This window comes from Ranitomeya imitator, chromosome 2, assembly GCF_032444005.1.
Source record: "Ranitomeya imitator isolate aRanImi1 chromosome 2, aRanImi1.pri, whole genome shotgun sequence".
NCBI classification, from domain to species: Eukaryota; Metazoa; Chordata; class Amphibia; order Anura; family Dendrobatidae; genus Ranitomeya; species Ranitomeya imitator.
In genome coordinates, this window is record NC_091283.1 from 231732131 (window position 1) to 231748492 (window position 16362).

The 16362-nt window shown below is 51.2% G+C and overlaps 2 protein-coding genes across 5 annotated transcripts in view; both read left to right on the forward strand.

Annotated features, from left to right (window-relative positions):
* The window catches only part of SCPEP1 (serine carboxypeptidase 1), a 62707-nt gene extending 54818 nt beyond the window's left edge, over nucleotides 1–7889 (forward strand). For both annotated transcript variants that reach the window (XM_069748714.1, XM_069748715.1), the window contains 4 exons: nucleotides 1950–2063; nucleotides 2133–2270; nucleotides 2988–3145; nucleotides 7600–7889. In XM_069748714.1, the coding sequence (XP_069604815.1) occupies nucleotides 1950–2063; nucleotides 2133–2270; nucleotides 2988–3145; nucleotides 7600–7662 (473 nt within the window). In that variant the 3' untranslated portion in view covers nucleotides 7663–7889. The remainder of the gene's footprint in view (nucleotides 1–1949; nucleotides 2064–2132; nucleotides 2271–2987; nucleotides 3146–7599) is intronic.
* A 5785-nt stretch (nucleotides 7890–13674) lies between these two features.
* Nucleotides 13675–16362, forward strand: part of RAB11FIP4 (RAB11 family interacting protein 4) — a 126894-nt gene continuing 124206 nt past the window's right edge. The window contains exon 1 of one of the 3 annotated variants that reach the window (XM_069748716.1): nucleotides 13675–14576. In XM_069748716.1, coding sequence (XP_069604817.1) covers nucleotides 14424–14576 — 153 coding nt within the window. In that variant the 5' untranslated portion in view covers nucleotides 13675–14423. The remainder of the gene's footprint in view (nucleotides 14577–16362) is intronic. The other 2 variants (XM_069748718.1, XM_069748719.1) reach the window with 2 other exon arrangements.

Here is a 16362-nt window from a genome sequence, read left to right on the forward strand (position 1 = left end):
GAAGGAGTCGCTGCCCACTGGCGGGAGGGGAGGAGTCGCTGCCCACTGGCGGGAAGGGAGGAGTCACTCCCCACTGGTGGGAGGGGAGGAGTCGCTGCCTACTGTTTGACTGGCGGGAGGGGAGGAGTTGCTGCCCACTGGTGGGAGGAGGGAAGGAGTCGCTTCCCACTGGTGGGAGGGAAGGTGTCGCTGCCCACTGTTTGACTGGCGAGAGGGGAGGAGTTGCTGACCACTTTTTGACTGGTGGGAGGGGAGGAGTCGCCCACTTTTTGACTGGTGGGGGGGATGAGCCACCCCCCTTTGGGCCTGGTGGGAGGGAAGGAGTCCCCATCACCCATATGGGCCTGGCAGAAGGGGAGGAGCCACCCACCTGAGACTGGCCCCTTCTCGATATGGTGGGAGGAGAGGAGTCGCTGTCCACTGGTGGGAGGTAAGGAGTCGCTGCCCACTTTTTGACAGGTGGGAGGGGAGGAATCGCCCACTTTTTTGACTGGTGGGAGTGGATGAGCCCCCCTCCTTTGGGCCTGGAGGGAGGGATGGAGTCCCCATCACCCTTCTAGGCCTGGCAGGAAGGAAGGAGCCACCCACCAGAGACTGGAACATGTAGAGGAATCGCCGCACCCTTCTCGGAATGGCGGGAGGGGAAGAGTCGCTGCCCACTGGTGGGAGGGAAGGAGTCGCCCACTGTCACGGATCCCTACTCCGTGGTGTCACTAATTCGTCACGTGCCTGCTCTCAGCATGTGACTTGTGGTTGTGCCTGCAAGGGTTAATCTATCTCCCCACTCTCAGTCCAGCATTCAACCTCTGTCCTATGCTGTAATGGGAGCATAAATCACACAGAGACCCAGGCCACACACCCGCTCATACACGCTGCCACCACTCATCGAATACACGGGCGATGAGTCCCGGAACTAACAATACTAATAATGTCTACCACTCATAAGGCTCACACACCTTAGGCTATGGATTCTTTTAGAACATTCTAGGTTCAACTGGTTAAAGTTTTATTCTTTAATAGCAAAAAGTTCCGTGCTTACAGTAATAAAAAGGTATAAAAATATGATAATAAAAAGACATACAACTTATGCAAAACAGTATAAAATAACAGGAGAAAACTTACAGAAATTATCTAACTGGTAGTTGCTTCTGCTCCCTGAGGGTAGGATGATGTAGATTGGATCACACCAGCTTCTCAGGCTGCCCCATTATGTGAACACAATTCTCTGTCTGCAGCCTAAATTTATAGCTTGGTCTGGAGGTCAGGTTTCTAGCCCCTCAGGTTAATATAATTGCTGGCTTTTTGATTGGGCCACGGCTTCGCTACTAATGAATGTTATTTTTCTCTTGAGACACCATGTGTAAAGGTTCTCACGGATGGATACCAACAGGCCGTAATTAACATCTCTCTTCCAAGAGCTAGAACGTGTCAAATGTTACCTTTCTTCTTGGCCCTAGCTAGACTCCCTGGTGAGATTTGGAGACAGAGGTCTTCTTGTCTCAGGGAAGTACATATTACCACCTGGGTGTGACTTGTAGCTTTCAAGACAAATGTTACATTATTGCCAGTGACACAATAAATCTATACATAGTCCAGTGCACATATATATATATATATACATACATATTTCACCACACCCACTTTTTTGACGTGGGAGGGCTCTTGGCGGGAAGGAAGGAGCCACCCACCTGAGACTGGCACATGTAGAAGAATCGCCGCCCCTTCTCGGAATGGTGGGAGGGGAGGAGTCGCTACCCATTGTTTGACTGGCAGGAGGGGAGAAGCCACCCCCATTACTCCCTGTATGGGCTGTGGTAATGTTGGCAGTAGTCCTAAACGTTCCGTGAGCTCTGACACTGCTCGTGCACCAGGAAGCCCAGGATGAGCAGCTGTCTGCCTCCTGTAGTCGGGTCACTCTTGTAACCTGAGATTGCTCCCTGCTCTGACAGGCCGCCTCTTCCAGCGCCATGTTCAGCCCCTGCAGAGCGATGTCCTGGATAGACTGATGAATGGACCAATCAGGAAGCTGCTGAGGATCATCCCAGACGAGGTGCGCTGGGGAGGTAGGTGTCCTCATCCTGCAGGGGCTGCACTGCGGGGTGGTGGTCCTCACTCTCAGTCTCTTCCTCTAGGTCAGGCCGCTCTGGTATTTGAGAACATGGCCGGTGATTTCATGAAGCCGGTGGTGGACGTCGTGGACGAGCTGTTGTCTGCTGGCATCAATGTGACTGTGTATAATGGGCAGCTGGACCTGATCGTGGACACCGTGGGTGAGTGGCGCATCCGTGACCCCCACACCTGGGTGTGAGGTCTCTGCCTCTCCGTGACCCACACACCTGGGTGCGAGGTTTCTGCCTCTCCGTGACCCCCACACCTGGGTGCAAGGTTTCTGCCTCTCTGTGACCCCCACACCTGGGTACAAGGTTTCTGCCTCTCCGTGGCCCCCACACCTGGGTAAGAGGTTTCAGCGCCTGTGGCCCCCACACCTGGGTACGAGGTTTCTGCGCCTCTGTGCCCCCCACACCTGGGTAAGAGGTTTCAGCGCCTCTGTGGCCCCCACACCTGGGTACGTGGTGTCTGCGCCTCCGTGGCCCCCACACATGGGTACAAGGTTTCTGCGCCTCTGTGACCCCCACACATGGGTACGAGGTTTCAGCGCCTCTGTGGCCCCCACACCTGGGTACGCTGTTTCTGCGCCTCCGTTGCCCCCACACATGGGTACGAGGTTTCTGCGCCTCTGTGACTCCCACACATGGGTACGAGGTTTCAGCGCCTCTGTGGCCCCCACACCTGGATACGAGGTTTCTGCGCCTCTGTGACCCCCACACCTGGGTACAAGGTTTCTGCGCCTCTGTGACCCCCACACCTGGATACGAGGTTTCTGCGCCTCTGTGACCCCCCACACATGGGTACGAGGTTTCTGCACCTCTGTGACCCCCACACCTGGGTACAAGGTTTCAGTGCCTCACGCCTCTTTTCTCCTTCAGGTCAGGAGTCCTGGGTGAAGCAATTACAATGGAAGAGGCGGGAGGAGTTCAGGAGCCTCCACTGGAGGCCGCTGCACCTGAGCGAGGCCGAGACCGCCGCCTTCTATAAGAGGCTGGAAAACTTCAGCTTCTACTGGATCCTGAAGGCCGGACACATGGTGAGAAATCCAGTGCTGTGCTGCCATATCTGCAGTAACCGCCAGGGGGCAGCGTCATCTTCTATAGTCTGCAGTAACCCCAGGGGGCGTTGTTCTTTTTAGTCTGCAGTTACACCATGTGACCCCCAGGGGCAGTGTCCTCCTCTATAGTCTGCAGTTACACCATGTGACCCCCGGGGGCAGCGTCCTCCTCTATAGTCTGCAGTTACACCATGTGACCCCCGGGGGCAGCGTCCTCCTCTATAGTCTACAGTTACACCATGTGACCTCCGGGGGCAGCGTCCTCCTCTATAGTCTGTAGTTACACCATGTGACCCCCAGGGGCAGCGTCCTCCTCTATAGTCTGTAGTTACACCATGTGACCCCCAGGGGCAGCGTCCTCTATAGTCTGCAGTTACACCATGTGACCCACGGGGGCAGCGTTCTCCTCTATAGTCTGCAGTTACACCATGTGATCCCGGGGGGCAGCGTCCTCCTCTATAGTCTGCAGTTACACCATATGACCTCCGGGGGCAGCATCCTCCTCTATAGTCTGCAGTTACACCATGTGACCTCCGGGGGCAGCGTCCTCCTCTATAGTTTGCAGTTACACCATATGACCTCCGGGGGCAGCGTTCTCCTCTATAGTCTGCAGTTACACCATGTGACCCCCGGGGGCAGCGTCCTCCTCTATAGTCTGCAGTTACACCATGTGACCTCCGGGGGCAGCGTCCTCCTCTATAGTCTGCAGTTACACCATGTGACCCCCGGGGGCAGCGTCCTCTATAGTCTACAGTTACACCATGTGACCCCTGGGGGCAGCATCCTCCTCTGTAGTCTGCAGTTACACCATGTGACCCCCAGGGGCAGCGTCCTCCTCTATAGTCTGCAGTTACACCATGTGACCCCCGGGGGCAGCGTCCTCCTCTATAGTCTGTAGTTACACCATGTGACACCCAGGGGCAGCGTCCTCTGTAGTCTGCAGTTACACCATGTGACCTCCGGGGGCAGCGTCCTCCTCTATAGTCTGCAGTTACACCATGTGACCCGCGGGGGCAGTGTCCTCTATAGTCTGCAGTTACACCATGTGACCCCCGGGGGCAGCATCCTCTATAGTCTGCAGTTACACCATGTGACCCCCGGGGGCAGGATCCTCCTATAGACTGCAGTTACACCATGTGACCCCCGGTGGCAGCGTCCTCTATAGTCTACAGTTACACCATGTGACCCCCAGGGGCAGCTTCCTCCTCTATAGTCTGCAGTTACACCATGTGACCCCCGGGGGCAGCGTCCTCTATAGTCTACAGTTACACCATGTGACCCCCGGGGGCATTGTCCTCTATAATCTGCAGTTACACCATGTGACCCCCAGGGGCAGCGTCCTCCTCTATAGTGTGCAGTTACACCATGTGACCCCTGGGGGCATTGTTCTCTATAGTCTGCAGTTACACCATGTGACCCCCGGGGGCAGTGTCCTCTATAGTCTACAGTTACACCATGTGACCCCCAGGGGCAGCTTCCTCCTCTATAGTGTGCAGTTACACCATGTGACCCCCGGGGGCATTGTTCTCTATAGTCTGCAGTTACACCATGTGACCCCCGGTGGCAGCGTCCTCTATAGTCTGCAGTTACACCATGTGACCCCCGGGGCAGCGTCCTCCTCTATAGTCTGCAGTTACACCATGTGACCCCCAGGGGCAGCGTCCTCCTCTATAGTGTGCAGTTACACCATGTGACCCCCGGGGGCATTGTTCTCTATAGTCTGCAGTTACACCATGTGACCCCCGGGGGCAGTGTCCTCTATAGTCTACAGTTACACCATGTGACCCCCAGGGGCAGCTTCCTCCTCTATAGTGTGCAGTTACACCATGTGACCCCCGGGGGCATTGTTCTCTATAGTCTGCAGTTACACCATGTGACCCCCGGGGGCAGCGTCCTCTATAGTCTGCAGTTACACCATGTGACCCCCGGGGGCAGCGTCCTCTATAGTCTGCAGTGACACCATGTGACCCCCGGGGGCAGTGTCCTCCTCTATAGTCTGCAGTTACACCATGTGACCTCCGGGGGCAGTGTCCTCCTCTATAGTCTGCAGTTACACCATGTGACCCCCGGGGGCAGCGTCCTCTATAGTCTGTAGTTACACCATGTGACCCCCGGGGGCAGCGTCCTCTATAGTCTGCAGTTACACCATGTGACCCCCGGGGGCAGCGTCCTCTATAGTCTGCAGTTACACCATGTGACCCCCGGGGGCAGCGTCCTCCTCTATAGTCTGCAGTTACACCATGTGACCCCCGAGAGCAGTGTCCTCCTCTATAGTCTGCATTTACACCATGTGACCCCCAGGGGCAGCGTCCTCTATAGTCTGCAGTTACACCATGTGACCCCCGGGGGCAGTGTCCTCCTCTATAGTCTGCAGTTACACCATGTGACCTCCGGCGGCAGTGTCCTCTATAGTCTGCAGTTACACCATGTGACCCCCGGGGGCAGCGTCCTTCTCTATAGTCTGCAGTTACACCATGTGACCTCCGGGGGCAGCATCCTCTATAGTCTGCAGTTACACCATGTGACCCCCGGGGGCAGCGTCCTCTATAGTCTGCAGTTACACCATGTGACCCCCGGGGGCAGCGTCCTCTATAGTCTGCAGTTACACCATGTGACCCCCGGGGGCAGTGTCCTCCTCTATAGTCTGCAGTTACACCATGTGACCTCCGGGGGCAGTGTCCTCCTCTATAGTCTGCAGTTACACCATGTGACCCCCGGTGGCAGCGTCCTCCATAGTCTGCAGTTACACCATGTGACCCCCAGGGGCAGCGTCCTCCTCTATAGTGTGCAGTTACACCATGTGACCCCCGAGGGCATTGTTCTCTATAGTCTGCAGTTACACCATGTGACCCCCGGGGGCAGCGTCCTCTATAGTCTGCAGTTACACCATGTGACCCCCGGGGGCAGTGTCCTCTATAGTCTGCAGTTACACCATGTGACCCCCAGGGGCAGCGTCCTCCTCTATAGTGTGCAGTTACACCATGTGACCCCCGGGGGCATTGTTCTCTATAGTCTGCAGTTACACCATGTGACCCCCGGGGGCAGCGTCCTCTATAGTCTACAGTTACACCATGTGACCCCCGGGGGCAGTGTCCTCTATAGTCTACAGTTACACCATGTAACCCCCAGGGGCAGCTTCCTCCTCTATAGTCTGCAGTTACACCATGTGACCCCCGGGGGCAGCGTCCTCTATAGTCTACAGTTACACCATGTGACCCCCGGGGGCATTGTCCTCTATAGTCTGCAGTTACACCATGTGACCCCCAGGGGCAGCGTCCTCCTCTATAGTGTGCAGTTACACCATGTGACCCCCGGGGGCATTGTTCTCTATAGTCTGCAGTTACACCATGTGACCCCCGGGGGCAGTGTCCTCTATAGTCTACAGTTACACCATGTGACCCCCAGGGGCAGCTTCCTCCTCTATAGTGTGCAGTTACACCATGTGACCCCCGGGGGCATTGTTCTCTATAGTCTGCAGTTACACCATGTGACCCCCGGTGGCAGCGTCCTCTATAGTCTGCAGTTACACCATGTGACCCCCGGGGCAGCGTCCTCCTCTATAGTCTGCAGTTACACCATGTGACCCCCAGGGGCAGCGTCCTCCTCTATAGTGTGCAGTTACACCATGTGACCCCCGGGGGCATTGTTCTCTATAGTCTGCAGTTACACCATGTGACCCCCGGGGGCAGCGTCCTCTATAGTCTGCAGTTACACCATGTGACCCCCGGGGGCAGTGTCCTCTATAGTCTGCAGTTACACCATGTGACCCCCAGGGGCAGCGTCCTCCTCTATAGTGTGCAGTTACACCATGTGACCCCCGGGGGCATTGTTCTCTATAGTCTGCAGTTACACCATGTGACCCCCGGGGGCAGCGTCCTCTATAGTCTACAGTTACACCATGTGACCCCCGGGGGCAGTGTCCTCTATAGTCTGCAGTTACACCATGTGACCCCCAGGGGCAGCGTCCTCCTCTATAGTGTGCAGTTACACCATGTGACCCCCGGGGGCATTGTTCTCTATAGTCTGCAGTTACACCATGTGACCCCCGGGGGCAGCGTCCTCTATAGTCTACAGTTACACCATGTGACCCCCGGGGGCAGTGTCCTCTATAGTCTACAGTTACACCATGTGACCCCCAGGGGCAGCTTCCTCCTCTATAGTGTGCAGTTACACCATGTGACCCACGGGGGCATTGTTCTCTATAGTCTGCAGTTACACCATGTGACCCCCGGGGGCAGCGTCCTCTATAGTCTACAGTTACACCATGTGACCCCCGGGGGCAGTGTCCTGTATAGTTTGCAGTTACTCCATGTGACCCCCAGGGGCAGCGTCCTCCTCTATAGTGTGCAGTTACACCATGTGACCCCCGGGGGCATTGTTCTCTATAGTCTGCAGTTACACCGTGTTACCAGCTGGGCGCTCTTCTCCTCCAGGTTCCTGCTGACCAGCCATGGACCTCTCTGCAGATGTTACGGATGATCATGGACCAGCAGTGATTACGTGACGTCTCCGGGCTCCTTCTGCTGCTATTATACGGGTCCCAGGATGCTTTGCTGCAGATTGCTTTGTAACCTGCCACTGATCGCGTAGCTGCTGCATGTCACATGATGTAGGACTGGAGAACGGGGGGAGGTGACATCGAGAGCTGGGCCGGATCCAGCGCCTGGTTTGTGATGTGAAAAACATTTTATTACAAATTATAGAATAAAGTCTTTTTTCTGTATTGTGATGTTTTCATCCCCAGTGCTGTGACCTCCAGTACAGTATACATGTACTGTGCGATGTAGCTGCACATCCAGCTTTGTGACCTCCGGTACCGGACACGTATTGAACTGTGAAGATACACATCCAGCACTGTGACCTCTGGTACCACACAAATGTACTGAACCGTGTAGCTGCACATCTAGCGCTGTGACCTCCGGTACTGCACACACGTACTAAGCTGTGTAGCTGCATATCCAACGCTGTGACCTTCTGTACCGCACATGTACTGAGCCATGTAGCTGCGCCTCAAGAGCTTTGACCTCCAATACCGCACCCATGTACTGAGCCGTTTAGCTGCACCTTCAGCACTGTGACCTCTGGTGCCGCACTTGTACTGCACCGTGTAGCTGCACATCCAGCTCTGTGACCTACGGTACAGCATATATGTACTGAGCAGTGTAGCTGCACCTTCAGCGTTGTGACCTCCAGTACCGCACACATGTACTGAGCTGTGTAGCTGCTTATGCAGCGCTGTGACCTCCTTTACCACACATGTACTGAGCCGTGTAGCTGCACCTCCAGCACTGTGGCCTTCGGGACCACACACGTGTACTGATCTGTGTAGCTGCACCTCCAGCACTGTGGCCTCCGGTACCACACACATGAAGTGAGCTGTGTAGCTGCACCTCCAGCGCTGTGACCTCCGGTACCGCACACATGTACTGAGCCATGTTGCTGCACTTCCAGAACCTGCCGAGATACATCACTCATTACATGCAGCAGCAGAACATTATACAGAGGTTTTACACTAAATAGCTGTCACTTTATGAATTGGGTGACCAAAAACTGACAAGCAATAGCATGGACGAGCGGAGACAGTGCTACTCAGCAGTGTACACAGTGCCCTACATAAGTGAATGCACCCCTGTGAAAACTAAGATTTTGCTCAATATCTCATTCTAGGCTGTGTAAGACCTCCCACTCCTCAATTTCCCACTCCACCACCCTGATCTCCCTGAGCACAAGAACTGTTTCCACTTTCTGACAATTCTCGTCACGGGGGAATACCTTTATCATCCCCACTGCTCACACCAATTTGTCATGAACCGGGATTGTTTGGTTGCCCCTGGTTCTTTCTGAAGGGGATTTATCTATATCCCACTTCCCAGTTCTGGTTTGGAACTTGCAGCTCTCGGGCTCCTGGCTAAGGGGCATACTGCAGCGAGGGCGATATAACTACTCCCACTCAGGCTGGAACAATTATCAATGCCGCCAATTGCTACAAAGACTCCCAAACGCACAGGACAAATCCGCTGCCACCAGCTCCAATTTCTTAATTATTAACGGGTCCGGAGCCAAATTAGTAGCTTAATTCACTTCAGAGCATGTGACAGTTAGTTATAGAGCAAGGAGAGACAAAGCTATAGTAATTTTATATTTTACTCCAAAAAACAGGTAAGCAGTGTTTACAGAAGTATAAAATTATATAAAGATGACAAGTATCGTATGTACAATACAATTACAAATAAAATGGGTTTACAGTTGAAAAAACAATTACATTTCGTTCAGATCATTTCACCTCCTGGCCGACCGTGTGCTCAGGGGACACATTAAGATGCATCACATCTGTATAGCAGCTAGACCCCAGACACTCTCACAACTCAGCGGGGTTAAGATATGCCCTCCCGTGACATCACTGAGTGGGCTGAGTTATGAAATGCAGTCCTCTTTTCTCAGAGTTATGATAAACCACTTTTTGACACGGTTTGCTGTATGAACCTCGTATACGGATGACACTGATCAGGATGTGCACCACGTCAGGGGGTTATTTTAAGTGTGAACACGGTGTAATTATATGACTCGCTTATGGAGAAATCGGCTCCTTGCACTCATTGGGTTTAGCTTCTAGCGATTTCAGGGAGTTATAGATCTCTCGATGGACATCCGGAATATATAGTCCTTATATCTCTAGCCCTGATCGGTGCCAGTATACATAACCTTAAAATAACAATAGAATCCCATGCTTTCTGTACCAGTTTTAGCCAGTATCAGGTGGGAGGGGGAATGAGGAGTGTAGGAAGACTTGTCTGTCGCAGCACAGAGTCATAAAAATTCTTGAAGGAGGGGGGAAATGAGGGGTTTAGGATTCCAGTGTTCTGCTGGCAGGCACAGGAAACTGCAGCTGAGAGCTCTGTATGTGTAATTGAAGTAGTCAGAACTTCCTATTTCCTGACACTCGTCTTCACAGAACATTTCCCCCATAACAGGACAGTGAGGTCATAATATAAGTCTTCAGTGTTACTCCAATTAAGTGATGGAAAAGTGAGTACAACCCCATCAGTAACTCCTCCATCTGGTGTATGTGACCGCCATGATGTGTCTGGAGGCTCACGTCACCTGCTGGTGTCGGGGGACACGTGACCTTGTGTCGGGGGGCACGTGACCTTTTGGTGTCGGGGATACGTGACCTGCTGGTGTCGGGGGACACGTGACCTGCTGGTGTCGGGGGGCACGTGACCTGCTGGTGTTGGGACACGTGAGCTGCTGGTGTCGGGGGACACAGGACTTGCTGGTGTCGGGACATGTGACCTGCTGGTGTCGGGGGACACATGACCTGCTGGTGTCGGGGGGCACGTGACCTGGTGTTGGGACACGTGAGCTGCTGGTGTCGGGGGACACAGGACTTGCTGGTGTCGGGACATGTGACCTGCTGGTGTCGGGGGACACGTGACCTGCTGGTGTCGGGGGACACAGGACTTGCTGGTGTCGGGACATGTGACCTGCTGGTGTCGGGGGACACGTGGCCTGCTGGTGTTGGGACATGTGACCTGCTGGTGTCAGGGATACGTGACCTGCTGGTGTCTGGGGGCACGTGACCTGCTTGTGTTGGGGGACATGTGACCTGCTGGTGTCGGGGGGCACATATCATTGATGGAACCATGAAGTCACAGATGTGCTGCTCTATTGTGACAGTGAAGATGCCGCCATCACTCCAGGGTCTAACAGCTCGTTGGAGAATGGAGTGAGTGTATACGCTGACTAGAACCTGCAGCGTGAAGAACATTACATGATACTGAGCAGTGTAGCTGTGAATCTAGACCACAAAGTAGGTCATGGCAGCTCTAGTCTGTGTTTCCATGCCTCTCACACTCTTCACAGCACCGTGTATATACTGGATTGTTTATATACCACACTGTGCCCCTTATATACCACCATGTGCCATTTTACAGTGGGGAAAATAAGTATTTGATCCCTTGCTCATTTTGTAAGTTTGCCCAATGACAAAGACATGAACGGTCTATAATTTTAAGAGTAGATTAATTTTAATACTGAGAGATAGAATATCAAAAATAAAATCCAGAAAATCACATTGTATAAATTATATACATTTATTTGCATTTTGCAGTGAGAAATAAGTATTTGATCCCCTACCAACCATTAAGAGTTCTGCCTACTACAGGCCAGTCAGACGCTCCTATCAACTCTGCCTGCAGTACAGACAGCTCCCTTCCTCCTTCACTCGGCCTCCCTCTTTCTCTTGTCTGCTCACCTCTTTCTCCTCTCTGTCCTTCGCTCTCTGTCTCCCTCTCTTCATCTTCTTTGCTGTCCCTCTCTTTCTTTTGCTGCTATCTGCTTCTCTCTTTCCTTTGCTCTACCTCTCTTTTGCTCTGTTGTCTGCCTCTCTCCCTCCTGCACTCGGCCTCCCTCGTTCTCTCGTCTCCTCCCCTCTTTCTCCTCTCTGTCCTTCGCTCTCTGTCCCCCTCTCTTTATCTTCTTTGCTGTCCCTCTTTCTTTTGCTGCTATCTGCATCTCTCTTTCCTTTGCTCTACCTCTCTCTCTTTTGTTCTTTTGTCTGCCTCTCTCCCTCCTGCACTCGGCCTCCCTCTTTCTCTCGTCTCCTCCCCTCTTTCTCTCTGTCCTTCGCTCTCTGTCCCCCTCTCTTTTTCTTTGCTGTCCCTCTCTTTCTTTTGCTGCTATCTGCTTCTCTCTTTCCTTTGCTCTACCTCTCTTTTGCTCTGTTGTCTGCCTCTCTCCCTTCCTCCTGCACTTGGCCTCCCTCTTTCTCTCGTCTGCTCCCCTCTTTCTCCTTTCCTCTCTGTCCTTCGCTCTCTGTCCCCCTCTCTTTATCTTCTTTGCTGTCCCTCTCTTTCTTTTGCTGCTATCTGCTTCTCTCTTTCTTTTGCTCTACCTCTCTCTTTTGCTCTGTTGTCTGCCTCTCTCCCTCCTGCACTCAGCCTCCCTCATTCTCTCGTCTCCTCCCCTCTTTCTCCTCTCTGTCCTTCACTCTCTGTCCCCCTCTCTTTTTCTTTGCTGTCCCTCTTTCTTTTGCTGCTATCTGCTTCTCTCTTTCCTTTGCTCTACCTCTCTCTTTTGCTCTGTTGTCTGCTCTTCTCTCTCTTGCTCTTCACTGTCCATCCATCTCTTGCCCTTTGCTGTCCCTCTCTTTTGCTCTGTTGTCTGCACTTCTCTCTGTTGCTCTTCTTAGCTGTCCCTCCCTCTCTCTCTTGCTCTTCTTCACTGTCCATCCATCTCTTGCTCTTCTTCGCTGTCCGTCCCTCACCTTTGCTCTGTTGTCTGCTCTTCTTTCTCTTGCTCTTTCATGCTATCAATCCTTCTCTCTTGCTCTTCTTTTTTGTCCCTTCCTCTCTTTCTCAGTCTTCTTTGCTGTTGCCTTCTCTTCTTTCTCGTCTTCGCTATCAATCCCTCATTTTCTCTCTTGCTCTTCTTTTCTGTCCCTCTCTTTCTCAGTCTTCTTTGCTGTTGCCTTCTCTTCTTTCTCGTCTTCGCTATTAATCCCTCATTTTCTCTTGCTCTCCTTTTCTGTCCCTCCCTCTCTTTCTCAGTCTTATTTGCTGTTGCCTTCTCTTCTTTCTCGTCTTCGCTATTAATCCCTCATTTTCTCTTGCTCTTTTCTGTCCCTCTCTTTCTCAGTCTTTGCTGTTGCCTTCTCTTCTTTCTCGTCTTCACTATTAATCCCTCATTTTCTCTTGCTCTTCTTTTCTGTCCCTCCCTCTCTTTCTCAGTCTTCTTTGCTGTTGCCTTCTCTTCTTTCTCGTCTTCGCTATTAATCCCTCATTTTCTCTCTTGCTCTTCTTTTCTGTCCCTCCCTCTCTTTCTCAGTCTTTTTTGCTGTTGCCTTCTCTTCTTTCTCGTCTTTGCTATTAATCCCTCATTTTCTCTTGCTCTTCTTTTCTGTCCCTCCCTCTCTTTCCCAGTCTTCTTTGCTGTTGCCTTGTCTTCTTTCTCGTCTTCGCTATTAATCCCTCATTTTCTATCTTGCTCTTCTTTTCTGTCCCTCCCTCTTTCTCAGTCTTCTTTGCTGTTGCCTTCTCTTCTTTCTCGTCTTTGCTATTAATCCCTCATTTTCTATCTTGCTCTTCTTTTCTGTCCCTCCCTCTCTTTCTCAGTCTTCTTTGCTGTTGCCTTCTCTTCTTTCTCGTCTTCGCTATTAATCCCTCATTCTCTCTTGCTCTTCTTTTCTGTCCCTCCCTCTCTTTCTCAGTCTTCTTTGCTGTTGCCTTCTCTTCTTTCTCGTCTTCGCTATTAATCCCTCATTTTCTCTTGCTCTTCTTTTCTGTCCCTCCCTCTCTTTCTCAGTCTTCTTTGCTGTTGCCTTCTCTTCTTTCTCGTCTTCGTTATTAATCCCTCATTTTCTCTTGCTCTTCTTTTCTGTCCCTCCCTCTCTTTCTCAGTCTTCTTTGCTGTTGCCTTCTCTTCTTTCTCGTCTTCGCTATAAATCCCTCATTTTCTATCTTGCTCTTCTTTTCTGTCCCTCCCTCTCTTTCTCAGTCTTCTTTGCTGTTGCCTTCTCTTCTTTCTCGTCTTTGCTATTAATCCCTCATTTTCTATCTTGCTCTTCTTTTCTGTCCCTCCCTCTTTCTCAGTCTTCTTTTGCTGTTGCCTTCTCTTCTTTCTCGTCTTCGCTATTAATCCCTCATTTTCTCTTGCTCTCCGTTTCTGTCCCTCCCTCTCTTTCTCAGTCTTTTTTGCTGTTGCCTTCTCTTCTTTCTCGTCTTCGCTATTAATTCCTCATTTTCTCTTGCTCTTCTTTTCTGTCCCTCCCTCTCTTTCTCAGTCTTCTTTGCTGTTGCCTTCTCTTCTTTCTCGTCTTCGCTATTAATACCTCATTTTCTCTTGCTCTTCTTTTCTGTCCCTCCCTCTCAGTCTTCTTTGCTGTTGCCTTCTCTTCTTTCTCGTCTTCGCTATTAATCCCTCATTTTCTCTTGCTCTTCTTTTCTGTCCCTCTCTTTCTCAGTCTTTTTTGCTGTTGCTTTCTCTTCTTCGCTATTAATCCCTCATTTTCTCTTGCTCTTCTTTTCTGTCCCTCCCTCTATTGCTCTGTTGTCTGCTCTTCTTCGCTATCAATCCCTCTCTCCCTCTCTATTGCTCTGCTGCCTGCTTCTCTCTTTCTCCCTCTCCCTCCCTTTCTCCTGTCTGCTCCCCCTCCCTTCCTTCTTTTTCTCCTTTTCCTCCTCCTCTGGCTTTGTATAATTGAGGCGATGATGATGGCGGCGGCGGCCTCTGGCAGCTTCTGCTCGGCATAGTCCCCCTGATGGACAGCGGCCGGCTGGAGGCGCAGGGTCAGGTGCAGCCCTTGCTCCACAAGCTGCGCCAGGTGTTTGACGTGTGTGATGAGGATGCTGATGGATTCATCCGGGTGGACGATTTCTTGGATCTGGGGCAGCAGTTTGCTCAGGGAGATGAGGTGAGAGAATGACTGATGTGTCCGGGGTTTCGCATTGTTAACCCCTTACATCCTGTATCCAATCATCTAATGAAGCTCTGCTTAAAACAATCCTCCAATCTAACTGCTCGTCATGGTCTGAGGCATGTTACATACTGCTGTGGGGAACTGTAAGCCTCAGCAGTGCTCATCTTTGCAGAGACTAGTAGTCATGTTTGACATCCCACACATCACCATATTAATGTACAAAGCTGATATCAATGATGGCCGTGGGGAAAGCGTGGCCGTAAGTAGACCATTGTGCCCTCCCCCATCTATGTACTGCTATATACATTGTGCTTAGGATATATATACTATATATATATATATATATATATATATATATATATATACATCATCTAGGGCGTAAACACACCCCAACGGCACACCAGTGACTGCGAGTGCCCGGCCCCAAAAGACCCTCAAATACAGGACAAAGGGGCAACATAATCATTACCACCATCACTGAGAATAGATTTGGAGACTGCAGGATTCATCCACAAAGTTCCTGGCGGGGACGAGGTCAGTGGAGTATCTCATCCTCCTTGTGTACCGCGCTCCCAAATATCGCTGATGGCTGAATCACTACACACAAGTGGCGCAATACCAAGATGGTCATCAAAAAATACAGAAATATGGGGGAAGGATAACTATACCAATAGAGGAAGGATAACCCCAACTGTGGAGGAAGGATAACTATACCAAGAGAGGAAGGATAACCCCAATTCTGGAGGAAGGATAACCATATCAAGAGAGGAAGGATAACCCCAACTTTGGAGGAAGGATAACCCCAACTGTGGAGGAAGGATAACCCCGACTATGAAGGAAGGATAACTATACCAATAGAGGAAGGATAACCTCAACTGTGGAGGAAGGATAACCCCAACTATGAAGGAAGGATAACTATACGAAGAGAGGAAGGATAACCCCAACTGTGGAGGAAGGATAACCCCAACTATGAAGGAAGGATAACTATACCAATAGAGGAAGGATAACCCCAACTGTGGAGGAAGGATAACTATACCAAGAGAGGAAGGATAACCCCAACTCTGGAGGAAGGATAACTATACCGATAAAGAAAGGATAACCATACCAATAGAGGAAGGATAACCCCAACTGTGGAGGAAGGATATCCCCGACTATGAAGGAAGGATAACTATACCAATAGAGGAAGGATAACCCCAACTGTGGAGGAAGGATAACTATACCGATAAAGGATAACCATACCAATAGAGGAAGGATAACCACAACTGTGGAGGAAGGATAACCCCAACTATGAAGGAAGGATAACTATACCAAGAGAGGAAGGATAACCCCAACTGTGGAGGAAGGATAACTATACCGATAAAGAAAGGATAACCATACCAATAGAGGAAGGACAACCCCAACTGTGGAGGAAGGATAACCCCGACTATGAAGGAAGGATAACTATACCAATAGAGGAAGGATAACCCCAACTATGAAGGAAGGATAACTATACCAATAGAGGAAGGATAACCCCAACTGTGGAGGAAGGATAACCCCAACTATGAAGGAAGGATAACCATACCAATAGAGGAAGGATAACCCCAACTTTGGAGGAAGGATAACCCCAACTATGAAGGAAGGATAACTATACCAATAGAGGAAGGATAACCCCAACTGTGGAGGAAGGATAACCCCAACTATGAAGGAAGGATAACTATACCAAGAGAGGATGGATAACCCCCAATTCTGGAGGAAGGATAACCATATCAAGAGAGGAAGGATAACCCCAACTGTGGAGGAA